The following is a 15374-nucleotide window of genomic DNA, read 5'->3' as shown; positions in this document are numbered from 1 at the left end:
GTGTGTGTGTGTGTGTGTGTGTGTGTGTGTGTGTGTGTGTGTGTGTGTGTGTGTGTGTGTGTGTGTGTGTGTGTGTGTGTGCGTGTGTGTGTGTGTGCGTGTGTGTGTTTATTTGAACAGTGAGATAAAATCCTGTGTGTTTTGCCTTGTTGGCAATGCTTGTAGGTGATTCTGGCTCTGAAGTAAAATGATTACAATTATCTTGTTACTCAATAGATTTGTATCGGGTGACTGGTGCTTTTGACCAGGTTATCAATTTGACATCCTCATACGTTCAGTAGATATACACAGCGTATATTTGGCTGTAAGATAAGCAAGACTCATTGTTACAGAGGCTATATATGGAGGCTACATGGAACAATACATTTTCCCCTTGGGAGTAATGTAATTTGTTTTCACTTCAGTGGTGAGCGTGCAATCGTAGGATGCTGCGATTTACTGTCCAATCAGATGCAGTGTCATAGCTTTCTATAGAAACTACTAGATTTCTACAATCTTGGAAAAAAATGTGCCATCTAGAACCCAAAAGAGTTCTACCAGCTGTCCCCACAGGAGAACCCTCTACATGGAACCCAAAAGAGTTCTACCAGCTGTCCCCACAGGAGAACCCTCTACATGGAACCCAAAAGAGTTCTACCAGCTGTCCCCACAGGATAACCCTCTACATGGAACCCAAAAGTTCTACCAGCTGTCCCCACAGGATAACCCTCTACATGGAACCCAAAAGAGTTCTACCAGCTGTCCCCACAGGAGAACCCTCTACATGGAACCCAAAAGAGTTCTACCAGCTGTCCCCACAGGATAACCCTCTACATGGAACCCAAAAGAGTTCTACCAGCTGTCCCCACAGGATAACCCTCTACATGGAACCCAAAAGAGTTCTACCAGCTGTCCCCACAGGATAACCCTCTACATGGAACCCAAAAGAGTTCTACCAGCTGTCCCCACAGGAGAACCCTCTACATGGAACCCAAAAGAGTTCTACCAGCTGAACCCAAAAGAGTTCTACATGGAACCCACAAAGAGTTCTACCAGCTGTCCCCACAGGATAACCCTCTACATGGAACCCAAAAGAGTTCTACCAGCTGTCCCCACAGGATAACCCTCTACATGGAACCCAAAGAGTTCTACCAGCTGTCCCCACAGGATAACCCTCTACATGGAACCCAAAAGAGTTCTACCAGCTGTCCCCACAGGATAACCCTCTACATGGAACCCAAAAGAGTTCTACCAGCTGTCCCCACAGGATAACCCTCTACATGGAACCCAAAAGAGTTCTACCAGCTGTCCCCACAGGATAACCCTCTACATGGAACCCAAAAGAGTTCTACCTGGAACCTAAAAGAGTTCTACCAGCTGTCCCCACAGGATAACCCTCTACATGGAACCCAAAAGAGTTCTACCAGCTGTCCCCACAGGATAACCCTCTACATGGAACCCAAAAGAGTTCTACCAGCTGTCCCCACAGGATAACCCTCTACATGGAACCCAAAAGAGTTCTACCAGCTGTCCCCACAGGATAACCCTCTACATGGAACCCAAAAGAGTTCTACCAGCTGTCCCCACAGGATAACCCTCTACATGGAACCCAAAGAGTTCTACCAGCTGTCCCCACAGGATAACCCTCTACATGGAACCCAAAAGAGTTCTACCAGCTGTCCCCACAGGATAACCCTCTACATGGAACCCAAAAGAGTTCTACCAGCTGTCCCCACAGGATAACCCTCTACATGGAACCCAAAAGAGTTCTACCAGCTGTCCCCACAGGATAACCCTCTACATGGAACCCAAAAGAGTTCTACCAGCTGTCCCCACAGGATAACCCTCTACATGGAACCCAAAAGAGTTCTACCAGCTGTCCCCACAGGATAACCCTCTACATGGAACCTAAAAGAGTTCTACCAGCTGTCCCCACAGGATAACCCTCTACATGGAACCTAAAAGAGTTCTACCTGGAAAAAGAGTTCTACCAGCTGTCCCCACAGGATAACCCTCTACATGGAACCCAAAAGAGTTCTACCAGCTGTCCCCACAGGATAACCCTCTACATGGAACCCAAAAGAGTTCTACCTGGAACCTAAAAGAGTTCTACCAGCTGTCCCCACAGGATAACCCTCTACATGGAACCCAAAAGAGTTCTACCAGCTGTCCCCACAGGATAACCCTCTACATGGAACCCAAAAGAGTTCTACCAGCTGTCCCCACAGGATAACCCTCTACATGGAACCCAAAAGAGTTCTACCAGCTGTCCCCACAGGAGAACCCTCTACATGGAACCCAAAAGAGTTCTACCAGCTGTCCCCACAGGAGAACCCTCTACATGGAACCCAAAAGAGTTCTACCAGCTGTCCCCACAGGATAACCCTCTACATGGAACCCAAAAGAGTTCTACCAGCTGTCCCCACAGGATAACCCTCTACATGGAACCCAAAAGAGTTCTACCAGCTGTCCCCACAGGATAACCCTCTACATGGAACCCAAAAGAGTTCTACCAGCTGTCCCCACAGGATAACCCTCTACATGGAACCCAAAAGAGTTCTACCAGCTGTCCCCACAGGATAACCCTCTACATGGAACCCAAAAGAGTTCTACCAGCTGTCCCCACAGGATAACCCTCTACATGGAACCCAAAAGAGTTCTACCAGCTGTCCCCACAGGAGAACCCTCTACATGGAACCCAAAAGAGTTCTACCAGCTGTCCCCACAGGATAACCCTCTACATGGAACCCAAAAGAGTTCTACCAGCTGTCCCCACAGGATAACCCTCTACATGGAACCCAAAAAAGAGTTCTACCAGCTGTCCCCACAGGAGAACCCTCTACATGGAACCCAAAAGAGTTCTACCAGCTGTCCCCACAGGATAACCCTCTACATGGAACCCAAAAGAGTTCTACCAGCTGTCCCCACAGGATAACCCTCTACATGGAACCCAAAAGAGTTCTACCAGCTGTCCCCACAGGATAACCCTCTACATGGAACCTAAAAGAGTTCTACCAGCTGTCCCCACAGGATAACCCTCTACATGGAACCTAAAAGAGTTCTACCTGGAACCTAAAAGAGTTCTACCAGCTGTCCCCACAGGATAACCCTCTACATGGAACCTAAAAGAGTTCTACCAGCTGTCCCCACAGGATAACCCTCTACATGGAACCCAAAAGAGTTCTACCTGGAACCTAAAAGAGTTCTACCAGCTGTCCCCACAGGATAACCCTCTACATGGAACCCAAAAGAGTTCTACCAGCTGTCCCCACAGGATAACCCTCTACATGGAACCCAAAAGAGTTCTACCAGCTGTCCCCACAGGATAACCCTCTACATGGAACCCAAAAGAGTTCTACCAGCTGTCCCCACAGGAACCCTCTACATGGAACCCAAAAGAGTTCTACCAGCTGTCCCCACAGGATAACCCTCTACATGGAACCCAAAAGAGTTCTACCAGCTGTCCCCACAGGAGAACCCTCTACATGGAACCCAAAAGAGTTCTACCAGCTGTCCCCACAGGAGAACCCTCTACATGGAACCCAAAAGAGTTCTACCAGCTGTCCCCACAGGAGAACCCTCTACATGGAACCCAAAAGAGTTCTACCAGCTGTCCCCACAGGATAACCCTCTACATGGAACCCAAAAGAGTTCTACCAGCTGTCCCCACAGGATAACCCTCTACATGGAACCCAAAAGAGTTCTACCAGCTGTCCCCACAGGATAACCCTCTACATGGAACCCAAAAGAGTTCTACCAGCTGTCCCCACAGGATAACCCTCTACATGGAACCCAAAAGAGTTCTACCAGCTGTCCCCACAGGATAACCCTCTACATGGAACCCAAAAGAGTTCTACCAGCTGTCCCCACAGGATAACCCTCTACATGGAACCCAAAAGAGTTCTACCAGCTGTCCCCACAGGATAACCCTCTACATGGAACCCAAAAGAGTTCTACCAGCTGTCCCCACAGGATAACCCTCTACATGGAACCCAAAAGAGTTCTACCAGCTGTCCCCACAGGATAACCCTCTACATGGAACCCAAAAGAGTTCTACCAGCTGTCCCCACAGGATAACCCTCTACATGGAACCCAAAAGAGTTCTACCAGCTGTCCCCACAGGATAACCCTCTACATGGAACCCAAAAGAGTTCTACCAGCTGTCCCCACAGGATAACCCTCTACATGGAACCCAAAAGAGTTCTACCAGCTGTCCCCACAGGATAACCCTCTACATGGAACCCAAAAGAGTTCTACCAGCTGTCCCCACAGGATAACCCTCTACATGGAACCCAAAAGAGTTCTACCAGCTGTCCCCACAGGAACTACATGGAACCCAAAAGAGTTCTACCAGCTGTCCCCACAGGATAACCCTCTACATGGAACCCAAAAGAGTTCTACCAGCTGTCCCCACAGGATAACCCTCTACATGGAACCCAAAAGAGTTCTACCAGCTGTCCCCACAGGATAACCCTCTACATGGAACCCAAAAGAGTTCTACATGGAACCTAAAAGAGTTCTACCAGCTGTCCCCACAGGATAACCCTCTACATGGAACCCAAAAGAGTTCTACCTGGAACCTAAAAGAGTTCTACCAGCTGTCCCCACAGGATAACCCTCTACATGGAACCTAAAAGAGTTCTACCAGCTGTCCCCACAGGATAACCCTCTACATGGAACCCAAAAGAGTTCTACCTGGAATCAAAAAGGGTTCTACCTGGAACCTAAAAGAGTTCTACCAGCTGTCCCCACAGGATAACCCTCTACATGGAACCCAAAAGAGTTCTACCTGGAACCTAAAAGAGTTCTACCAGCTGTCCCCACAGGATAACCCTCTACATGGAACCTAAAAGAGTTCTACCAGCTGTCCCCACAGGATAACCCTCTACATGGAACCCAAAAGAGTTCTACCAGCTGTCCCCACAGGATAACTACATGGAAAAAAGAGTTCTACCAGCTGTCCCCACAGGATAACCCTCTACATGGAACCCAAAAGAGTTCTACCTGGAATCAAAAAGAGTTCTACCAGCTGTCCCCACAGGATAACCCTCTACATGGAACCCAAAAGAGTTCTACCAGCTGTCCCCACAGGATAACCCTCTACATGGAACCTAAAAGAGTTCTACCAGCTGTCCCCACAGGATAACCCTCTACATGGAACCCAAAAGAGTTCTACCAGCTGTCCCCACAGGATAACCCTCTACATGGAACCCAAAAGAGTTCTACCAGCTGTCCCCACAGGATAACCCTCTACATGGAACCTAAAAGAGTTCTACCAGCTGTCCCCACAGGATAACCCTCTACATGGAACCTAAAAGAGTTCTACCAGCTGTCAGGATAACCCTCCATGGAACCTAAAAGAGTTCTACCAGCTGTCCCCACAGGATAACCCTCTACATGGAACCTAAAAGAGTTCTACCAGCTGTCCCCACAGGATAACCCTCTACATGGAACCCAAAAGAGTTCTACCTGGAACCTAAAAGAGTTCTACCAGCTGTCCCCACAGGATAACCCTCTACATGGAACCCAAAAGAGTTCTACCTGGAACCTAAAAGAGTTCTACCAGCTGTCCCCACAGGATAACCCTCTACATGGAACCCAAAAGAGTTCTACCTGGAATCAAAAAGGGTTCTACCTGGAACCAAAAAGAGTTCTATTGGGACAGGAGAAGAGCTCTTTTGGAACCCTTTTCTAGCGTTATGTGACTTGCTGTATAATGCAGGACTCACTTAAATAACCACACGCAGTGACAACATGGCTTATTTAGGTCATTTAATAAACTGACATGGAAACACACAAGGGACCGGCGTTTGACAACATGACACAATTGGAGGAATACTGCACTTCATAATAGAGAAAATACATTCCAGACGTCTCACACTGACATACAGTAGTTGCATTAACTCAGTAGTGGTTGGCCAGCAATACCAAATATTGAGTCATTACAGTATTGGACAGTGTCCAGGATCAACATGGTTTCGGTCATAATCTGTCAGCATATGACAGGTGCTCAGTAGATCAGACCATTCATTTATATCGTCATACATTTTCAATTCTGAAAGACTATTAGCCTACAGGAAAGAGCCTCAGAGGTAGCGTGTACAAAACGTGTCCACCAACAACAGCTATGTGATCAGTAAACAAGATGGCTAGGCGTGATTTAATACCAGTTTGCTGTTGCCCTTTCAGGCTCAAGAAGTCTCCCCCTAAAGATAGAAAAGCTATTTCTAGTCAGTTCAACCATTTCCAATATTTCTGTAGAATTGATTTTACAGGTGAAGGGACCTGGTCCCTCACTTCTCCCCTCCTATTTGATGATGTAGGTTGGGGTATCAGTAACTGGTCCACCATGGAGATAACTATGTCATTAGACCTCTGTGAGTTCTACTGAGTGGTTAGGCTGGGACAGAGGGGGACAGAGGGAGACAGAGGAGGACAGAGGGGGACAGAGGGGGACAGAGGAGGACAGAGGGGGACAGAGGGGGTCAGAGGGGACAGAGGGGGACAGAGGAGGACAGAGGGGGACAGAGGGGGACAGGGGGACAGAGGAGGACAGAGGAGGACAGAGGAGGGGGACAGAGGAGGACAGAGGGGGACAGAGGGGGACAGAGGGGGACAGAGGGGGACAGAGGGGGACAGAGGGGGACAGAGGGGGACAGAGGCCTGACATGGAGATAACTATGTCATGAGACCTCAGTGAGTTCTACTGAGTGGTTAGGCTGGTTAGTGTGGGGGACAGAGGAGGACAGAGGGGGACAGAGGGGACAGAGGAGGACAGAGGGGGACAGAGGAGGACAGAGGAGGACAGAGGGGGACAGAGGGGGACAGAGGGGGACAGAGGGGACAGAGGAGGACAGAGGGGGACAGAGGAGGACAGAGGGGGACAGAGGAGGACAGAGGGGGGACAGAGGGGGACAGAGGAGGACAGAGGGGACAGAGGCCTGACATGGAGATAACTATGTCATGAGACCTCAGTGAGTTCTACTGAGTGTTTAGGCTGGTTAGTGTGGGGGACAGAGGGGACAGAGGGGGACAGAGGGGGACAGAGGATATGTTCCCACTGTCCCTCACCTCCATCAACACGGTTGTAGTCTCAACCCCACTTTGGTCCGCACATCCCATGATGCATTGCTGCTGCCTGGGAGACACCGGGGCATCGCCTTTGTTGTGTCCGTTTTCAATGGAGCTGATTGGTGCAGGGTCTGACTGTGGTGGTGACCATTGGCAGGAGTCAGAGTAAGCTTCTTTCCCAGCTCTATGGGTCTCTATGGGGGTCCGAGTGGGGCTGGGTTTGGGGCTGGGCTCCAGGGAATAACTGTTCCCCATGGTGCCACACAAGCTGTCCACCATGCTGATGCGAGTAGAGGCACGCGTGATACTGCTGCTGCTACCCAGCCTTCTGCCACCCCCTCCTCCAGCTCCATGCCCCTCCCAGTGCCCCAGGATGTGCTTGCGCAGGATCCTCCGGAAGGTGTGGCGGAACTCCCGGATGCGATATGCATAGATGAAGGGATTGACCACGGAGTTGGCGTGGGACAGGATGATGGCGATGTTCATCACCCAGACGTGCGGGCGCCCACAGTCCTGGCAGAACAGGTTGAAGCAGTTGATGATGTGAAGGGGCAACCAGCAGAGGGTGAATAGCCCCACGATGATGGCCAGAGACTTGGCTGCGTGGACCTCCTTCTGCAGGGTGGAGCGGGGCGATGTGGACGATGAGCATGCCCCAGGGGCGTGCATGTGAGCCAGCTTCAGGTCCATCAGTCTCAGCTGGCGCCGAGCCGCCATGAAGATGCGGGCGTAGATGACCAGCATGGCCAGCAGGGGCACCAGCACACAACCGAAGAAGTTGAAGTAGACCATGTATTCCAGGGTGACCACACCCTCGAACAGGCACTCTGTCATGCCTTCGGGGCACGAGCTGCTGTTGGTGCCGTTGACACCCCTGTTCCAGCCCAGCATGGGCGTGAGGCCGATGCCCACGGAGAGAACCCAGCACACTGCGATGATGCCCTTCGCCCTCCCGGACGTCACAAGACTGTTATACCTAGAGGATCACGTGAAAACATGAGAGGAATTCAGACAGGCATTTTGTATTGTTACATGACACAGAAATGCTCCCAGGATGAGAGGGCTCCTCTATTCAGGTCCCGACACTCCCAGTAAACACTCAATAAGAAAGCAAGTTCACTTTTCCTGGACCAATGAATTGTACTTCCTGTAATCAGAGAGCTTAGAGAACGTATGGGACAGGCTTCAGAGGGTAAAAAGCCTTTATCCCGAGAACATACTAGTATTTGCATATATAGCAGTAAGCTCTTGGAAAATGAGTCCCTTGTTTGGGAGACAGTCATGTCCAACTAGGCGATGGTGCACTGGATATCAGCTCAGTTGGTAGAGCATGGCGCTTGTAACGCCAGGGTAGTGGGTTCGATTCCCGGGACCACCCATACGTAGAATGACTGTAAGTCACCACCCGGGACCACCCATACCAACCACCCGGGACCACCCATACCAACCACCCATACGCACACATGACTGTAAGTCGCTTTGGATAAAAGCGTCTGCTAAATGGCATATATATTATTATTATTATATATTATGTAGATTTAAGAAAGCATTTCCTACCTGTATTGTGATTTAGGGATCATTGCACAAAAGCGTATCTATAGTCTGATGTAACTCTACTTGGCGTTGCTTTGTTTCTGCATCAGACATTAGACAGGAAATCAGTGTCACGAACAATGTATCTATATTAGTTTTGCTGTCTGTATTCTTCCATTGGTCTAAACCAGAGTTCATAATGTACACCAGGGTGGAAGTCAGAAGGCAGCACCACAGGGTGGAAGTCAGAAGGCAGCACCACTGGGTGGAAGTCAGAAGGCAGCACCACAGGGTGGAAGTCAGAAGGCAGCACCACAGGGTGGAAGTCAGAAGGCAGCACCACAGGGTGGAAGTCAGAAGGCAGCACCACAGGGTGGAAGTCAGAAGGCAGCACCACAGGGTGGAAGTCAGAAGGCAGCACCACAGGGTGGAAGTCAGAAGGCAGCACCACAGGGTGGAAGTCAGAAGGCAGCACCACAGGGTGGAAGTCAGAAGGCAGCACCACAGGGTGGAAGTCAGAAGGCAGCACCACAGGGTGGAAGTCAGAAGGCAGCACCACAGGGTGGAAGTCAGAAGGCAGCACCACAGGGTGGAAGTCAGAAGGCAGCACCACAGGGTGGAAGTCAGAAGGCAGCACCACAGGGTGGAAGTCAGAAGGCAGCACCACAGGGTGGAAGTCAGAAGGCAGCACCACAGGGTGGAAGTCAGAAGGCAGCACCACAGGGTGGAAGTCAGAAGGCAGCACCACAGGGTGGAAGTCAGAAGGCAGCACCACAGGGTGGAAGTCAGAAGGCAGCACCACAGGGTGGAAGTCAGAAGGCAGCACCACAGGGTGGAAGTCAGAAGGCAGCACCACAGGGTGGAAGTCAGAGGGTGGAAGGCAGCACCACAGGGTGGAAGTCAGAAGGCAGCACCACAGGGTGGAAGTCAGAAGGCAGCACCACAGGGTGGAAGTCAGAAGGCAGCACCACAGGGTGGAAGTCAGAAGGCAGCACCACAGGGTGGAAGTCAGAAGGCAGCACCACAGGGTGGAAGTCAGGCAGCACCACAGGGTGGAAGCAGCACCACAGGGTGGAAGTCAGAAGGCAGCAACACAGGGTGGAAGTCAGAAGGCAGCACCACAGGGTGGAAGTCAGAACCACAGGGTGGGCAGCACCACAGGGTGGAAGTCAGAAGGCAGCACCACAGGGTGGGTGGAAGTCAGAAGGCAGCACCACAGGGTGGAAGTCAGAAGGCAGCACCACAGGGTGGAAGTCAGAAGGCAGCACCACAGGGTGGAAGTCAGAAGGCAGCACCACAGGGTGGAAGTCAGAAGGCAGCACCACAGGGTGGAAGTCAGAAGGCAGCAACACAGGGTGGAAGTCAGAAGGCAGCACCACAGGGTGGAAGTCAGAAGGCAGCACCACAGGGTGGAAGTCAGAAGGCAGCACCACAGGGTGGAAGTCAGAAGGCAGCACCACAGGGTGGAAGTCAGAAGGCAGCACCACAGGGTGGAAGTCAGAAGGCAGCACCACAGGGTGGAAGTCAGAAGGCAGCACCACAGGGTGGAAGTCAGAAGGCAGCACCACAGGGTGGAAGTCAGAAGGCAGCACCACAGGGTGGAAGTCAGAAGGCAGCACCACAGGGTGGAAGTCAGAAGGCAGCACCACAGGGTGGAAGTCAGAAGCACCACAGGGTGGAAGTCAGAATGGCAGCACCACAGGGTGGAAGCACCACAGGGTGGAAGTCAGAAGGCAGCACCACAGGGTGGAAGTCAGAAAGCAGCAGCACCACAGGGTGGAAGTCAGAAGGCAGCACCACAGGGTGGAAGTCAGAAGGCAGCACCACAGGGTGGAAGTCAGAAGGCAGCACCACAGGGTGGAAGTCAGAAGGCAGCACCACAGGGTGGAAGTCAGAAGGCAGCACCACAGGGTGGAAGTCAGAAGGCAGCAACACAGGGTGGAAGTCAGAAGGCAGCAACACAGGGTGGAAGTCAGAAGGCAGCACCACAGGGTGGAAGTCAGAAGGCAGCACCACAGGGTGGAAGTCAGGCAGCAACACAGGGTGGAAGTCAGCAGCACCACAGGGTGGAAGTCAGAAGGCAGCAACACAGGGTGGAAGTCAGAAGGCAGCACCACAGGGTGGAAGTCAGAAGGCAGCACCACAGGGTGGAAGTCAGAAGGCAGCACCACAGGGTGGAAGTCAGAAGGCAGCACCACAGGCACATGACCCTGTTGTTTGTGGTTATGGGGGTGGGTTTGGGGGTCCAGTGGGGATTTAGTCCTCTTTGACTGAGACCTCTGTGGACCAGGGTGGCGGCAAACACACACACACACACACACACACACACACACACACACACACACACACACACACACACACACACACACACACACACACACACACACACACACACACACACACACACACACACACACACACACACACACACACACACATCCTGGCTGGGCCCTTTTGCAATAAACACCTGCTTTAGGACTTTTCCATGAAAGCAATGCCTTCCCACTGGAGAATCAAAATTGCATTTGCGACTGCGACCAAACAGGTGCTTTGATTCCTCACGCATTTGTAGTATGAAGAATTGATGTGTGTCTTAATATTTCACTCTAGTGAAGAAAAGGGATTTGCAAGTTGAACTATTTGGTTGTTGCCAAGTTGTTTGCAGGTTGAGTTGTTTGATTGTAGTCTGATGGAAACAGTGTCGGGTCTGTTACTTTCTATGGGTTCTATTTTCGGCTCGTTAAGGTGGCGCTCGTGTCAAAAGTACGTTAGCTTGCAAATTCGTGTCAAAACTGGCGCACTGGCATTTTCCAGGCCTAACGCCAGGTTCGGGAATTGATCTGTCATATCAGCTTAGATGGGCTGGTTGGAAATATTTTGAGGTGTGTCCTTAAAAACATGATCCAAAGTTCGAAGCGATGGTAGGTACTTTTAAGACCAAACAAAAACTGTTTTTTAGAGGTAACGCAGTTGGTTATGACATTAATTTTGAGAGCGGAAACACAGCCTATCCAGCCATGACGCACACTGTCCATATTCGCATGGATCAAGAGTAGACTAATGTGCCTTTGATGCATGTGTACGTTGTATTTAGTTAGTTAAAATACCCAATGCAATCGCAAAGTAGTCAATACTGTCCATAAAGGGTTTGGCTCCTGAGACCGCTTGGAAATACATCTTAAATCACCAACGATTTATTAAAATATCATGTTTGAGAAGAGTAAAACAGTGAGCTGACATTCCCTTTTGATCGATGCATTGTGGGTAGGCCCACATTATTTAAGCCAGGCAGGTCCCGTACTGGATGGGCGTAAAACCTCTATAGTCTGCGTTCTTTTCTTTTATATTTACACAGGGGGAAATGATGGTGTACGGTGACATGTGACATGTGGCCTATTTAAAACAAGCTGTTGTTTTGTTTTGATATTTGTCACTTATGCTTGAGTGCCTTATTAACCAAACATTATATAGCGTCCTAATAAACTAGCTATCTCGATTTTTATTGCAAGCAATTTGTTGCAGTTAATGTTGCTAATGACTGGTGTTGAGCAGATAAGCATTATCTACCTGTCATCACACCCTGATGAAGAACTGGAAAACAGAAAGATAACAACGCTCTCTCACTCGCTAAAGCAAAGAGTGTCAGAAACACACTTGACAGGCTCTTCCGGCAGCTCAAATGGAGACAATTCAGGCTGAGGATTGAGTTTGACAGATCCTAATCTGCTACACAGTCACAGACCAGTATAGAATAGAAGAGGCACATGGGACATTCCACATACAACACATTATAAAAGATCATTAGACATAACTAATAAAGACAACAAATAATTGTCATAATTATTAACTCATCTGACCCTACTGAACATCCACAAAAATATTGTTTATTTCAGTTATTGTTATGTATAAACAATCTCCATCTGCCTCTCTATCTATACGGTGCCTGGGCCTGCCTCTCTATCTATACGGTGCCTGGGCCTGCCTCTCTATCTATACAGTGCCTGGGCCTGCCTCTCTATCTATACAGTGCCTGGGCCTGCCTCTCTATCTATACGGTGCCTGGGCCTGCCTCTCTATCTATACAGTGCCTGGGCCTGCCTCTCTATCTATACAGTGCCTGGGCCTGCCTCTCTATCTATATGGTGCCTGGGCCTGCCTCTCTATCTATACAGTGCCTGGGCCTGCCTCTCTATCTATACAGTGCCTGGGCCTGCCTCTCTATCTATACGGTGCCTGGGCCTGCCTCTCTATCTATACAGTGCCTGGGCCTGCCTCTCTATCTATACGGTGCCTGGGCCTGCCTCTCTATCTATACAGTGCCTGGGCCTGCCTCTCTATCGATACAGTGCCTGAGCCTGCCTCTCTATCTATACAGTGCCTGGGCCTGCCTCTCTATCTATACAGTGCCTGGGCCTGCCTCTCTATCGATACAGTGCCTGAGCCTGCCTCTCTATCTATACGGTGCCTGGGCCTGCCTCTCTATCTATACAGTGCCTGGGCCTGCCTCTCTATCTATACGGTGCCTGGGCCTGCCTCTCTATCTATACAGTGCCTGGGCCTGCCTCTCTATCGATACAGTGCCTGAGCCTGCCTCTCTATCTATACAGTGCCTGGGCCTGCCTCTCTATCAATACGGTGCCTGGGCCTGCCTCTATCTATACGGTGCCTGGGCCTGCCTCTCTATCTATACGGTGCCTGGGCCTGCCTCTCTATCTATACGGTGCCTGGGCCTGCCTCTCTATCTATACGGTGCCTGGGCCTGCCTCTCTATCGATACAGTGCCTGGGCCTGCCTCTCTATCAATACGGAGCCTGGGCCTGCCTCTCTATCAATACAGTGCCTGGGCCTGCCTCTCTATCAATACAGTGCCTGGGCCTGCCTCTCTATCAATACGGTGCCTGGGCCTGCCTCTCTATCGATACGGTGCCTGGGCCTGCCTCTCTATCAATACAGTGCCTGGGCCTGCCTCTCTGTCGATACGGTGCCTGGGCCTGCCTCTCTATCTATACGGTGCCTGGGCCTGCCTCTCTATCGATACGGTGCCTGGGCCTGCCTCTCTATCGATACGGTGCCTGGGCCTGCCTCTCTATCGATACAGTGCCTGGGCCTGCCTCTCTATCGATACGGTGCCTGGGCCTGCCTCTCTATCTATACGGTGCCTGGGCCTGCCTCTCTATCTATACGGTGCCTGGGCCCCCTCACCGCTCTCCCTTGGTGTTAATTTACCAGGAGGACAACGATCAAAGCCTTTAGTCCTCTCAGTCCTTCCAACAGCACACGAACACTAACCCAATGAAGCCTGTGGAGACATTTACCTCTGTCTGCCCTGCGCTGGGGAGATGAACCCTAATCCAATAACCTCACTGTAATTCAATGTGTTTTGATACACAAATCCATTTTGTTGTGCGTCACTTAGATCACAGATCTGACAGGTCAGAGGATCTGCCTATAAAACAACGTCTTAAACATGGATGATGCCTGTTTATGTTTCATTGTTGCTTTCTAGAAAAAGACCAGGAACAGACTGTCACCACCATCCTCAGCCCAGTCCCCCTCCCTCCAATCCCCTCCCTCTCCTCCCCTGCTAAGATCACCTGAGGGGGCTCTTGATGGCGATGTAGCGGTCCACAGCGATGGCCAGCAGGCTGAAGATGGAGCTCTGGGTGAGCACCAGTACGAAGCAGGCGATGAACAGGCAGCCGTGGAAGTTGGCACAGAAGCCCGTGCTGATGGTGATGGCGAAGGGGATGGCCAGCAAGCCCACAGCGATATCTGCCACTGCCAGGGACACCACAAAGTAGTTGGTGATGCTCTGCAAGGTGCTGTTGAGGCACACGGCCCAGCAGACCAGCATGTTACCGGTCACGGCCAGAAAGGCTATGACCAGCTCCAGGGCGATGTAGACAAGGGAGGCATTGTTCAGCATGGTGGGGCTGGGGTCACGTTGAAGGTCACAGCCAGAGTCTGAGTCAGGTTGCAGGGAAGGGGCTTCTTCGTCTCTACACGCATCGCTACACGTGCAGACACTCCCCCTCCAACAGCAAGCCTCACACACACACACACACACACACACACACACACACACACACACACACACACACACACACACACACACACACACACACACACACACACACACACACACACACACACACACACACACACACACACACACACACACACACACACACACACACACACACACACACACACACAGGTGAGGTGCTATTGCAGTGCTGCCAGGAACTGTCCTTTCAGTGATTAGCAGGACCCACCACCACTAACCACTTCCTGTTTATACACCCGACGGCCAGGAAATGGTGCCAATGCCAACCACAGAGCAAATGAAGAAGTGAGTTGAGATTCACTCTAATGTATTATCACTCTACAGAAGGTTATTTACTTCTTCTTCCACTTCTTCTGTCCAATCGTGCTTTCTGTTGCTAACTTCAGCAACCTCCTCAGTGGCTGGACACTAGGAGTGGGCGGGGTGTTGCCGTGGCCAACCCACTGTCACATGAAGATCCGTGTCCTAAGGAGACAGAAAGAGAGAGAGGAGAGAGTGAGAGAGAGAGAGAGAGAGAGAGAGAGAGAGAGAGAGAGAGAGAGAGAGAGAGAGAGAGAGAGAGAGAGAGAGAGAGAGAGAGAGAGAGAGAGAGAGAACAATCTCATTACAAGTCCCTGTACAAACAGGTTAACCCACACACCCCAGGCCACAACAGCAATCTGTCTTCCAAAGCCAGCAGCTCAGTTTTACAAAATACAGATTTGTATTTTAGAACAGCTTCCCT

General features: G+C 50.8%; 1 protein-coding gene across 1 annotated transcript; it reads right to left on the bottom strand.

Moving 5' to 3' along the window:
• Positions 1–6517: 6517 nt before the first annotated feature.
• LOC124007524 (adenosine receptor A2b-like) lies at positions 6518–15111 on the bottom strand. Its single transcript, XM_046318168.1, has 2 exons — positions 14178–15111; positions 6518–8026 (listed from the first exon to the last, which is right to left on the bottom strand). The coding sequence occupies exons 1-2, from the start codon at positions 14507–14509 to the stop codon at positions 6961–6963; spliced, it is 1398 nt and encodes a 465-aa protein (XP_046174124.1). The 5' UTR covers positions 14510–15111; the 3' UTR covers positions 6518–6960.
• Between the last annotated feature and the right edge of the window lie 263 nt (positions 15112–15374).

Source organism: Oncorhynchus gorbuscha, linkage group LG20 (genome assembly GCF_021184085.1).
Source record: "Oncorhynchus gorbuscha isolate QuinsamMale2020 ecotype Even-year linkage group LG20, OgorEven_v1.0, whole genome shotgun sequence".
NCBI lineage: Eukaryota > Metazoa > Chordata > Actinopteri > Salmoniformes > Salmonidae > Oncorhynchus > Oncorhynchus gorbuscha.
This window is presented reverse-complemented; position numbering and strand designations above follow the sequence as displayed.

Coding starts and splice junctions, on each gene's coding strand:
- LOC124007524 (XM_046318168.1), bottom strand. CDS start 14,509: ATGCTGAACAATGCCTCCCTTGTCTACATCGCCCTGGAGCTGGTCATA. Junction 8,027..14,177: donor GCCATCAAGAGCCCCCTCAG/GTGATCTTAGCA, acceptor GTGATCCTCTAG/GTATAACAGTCTTGTGACGT.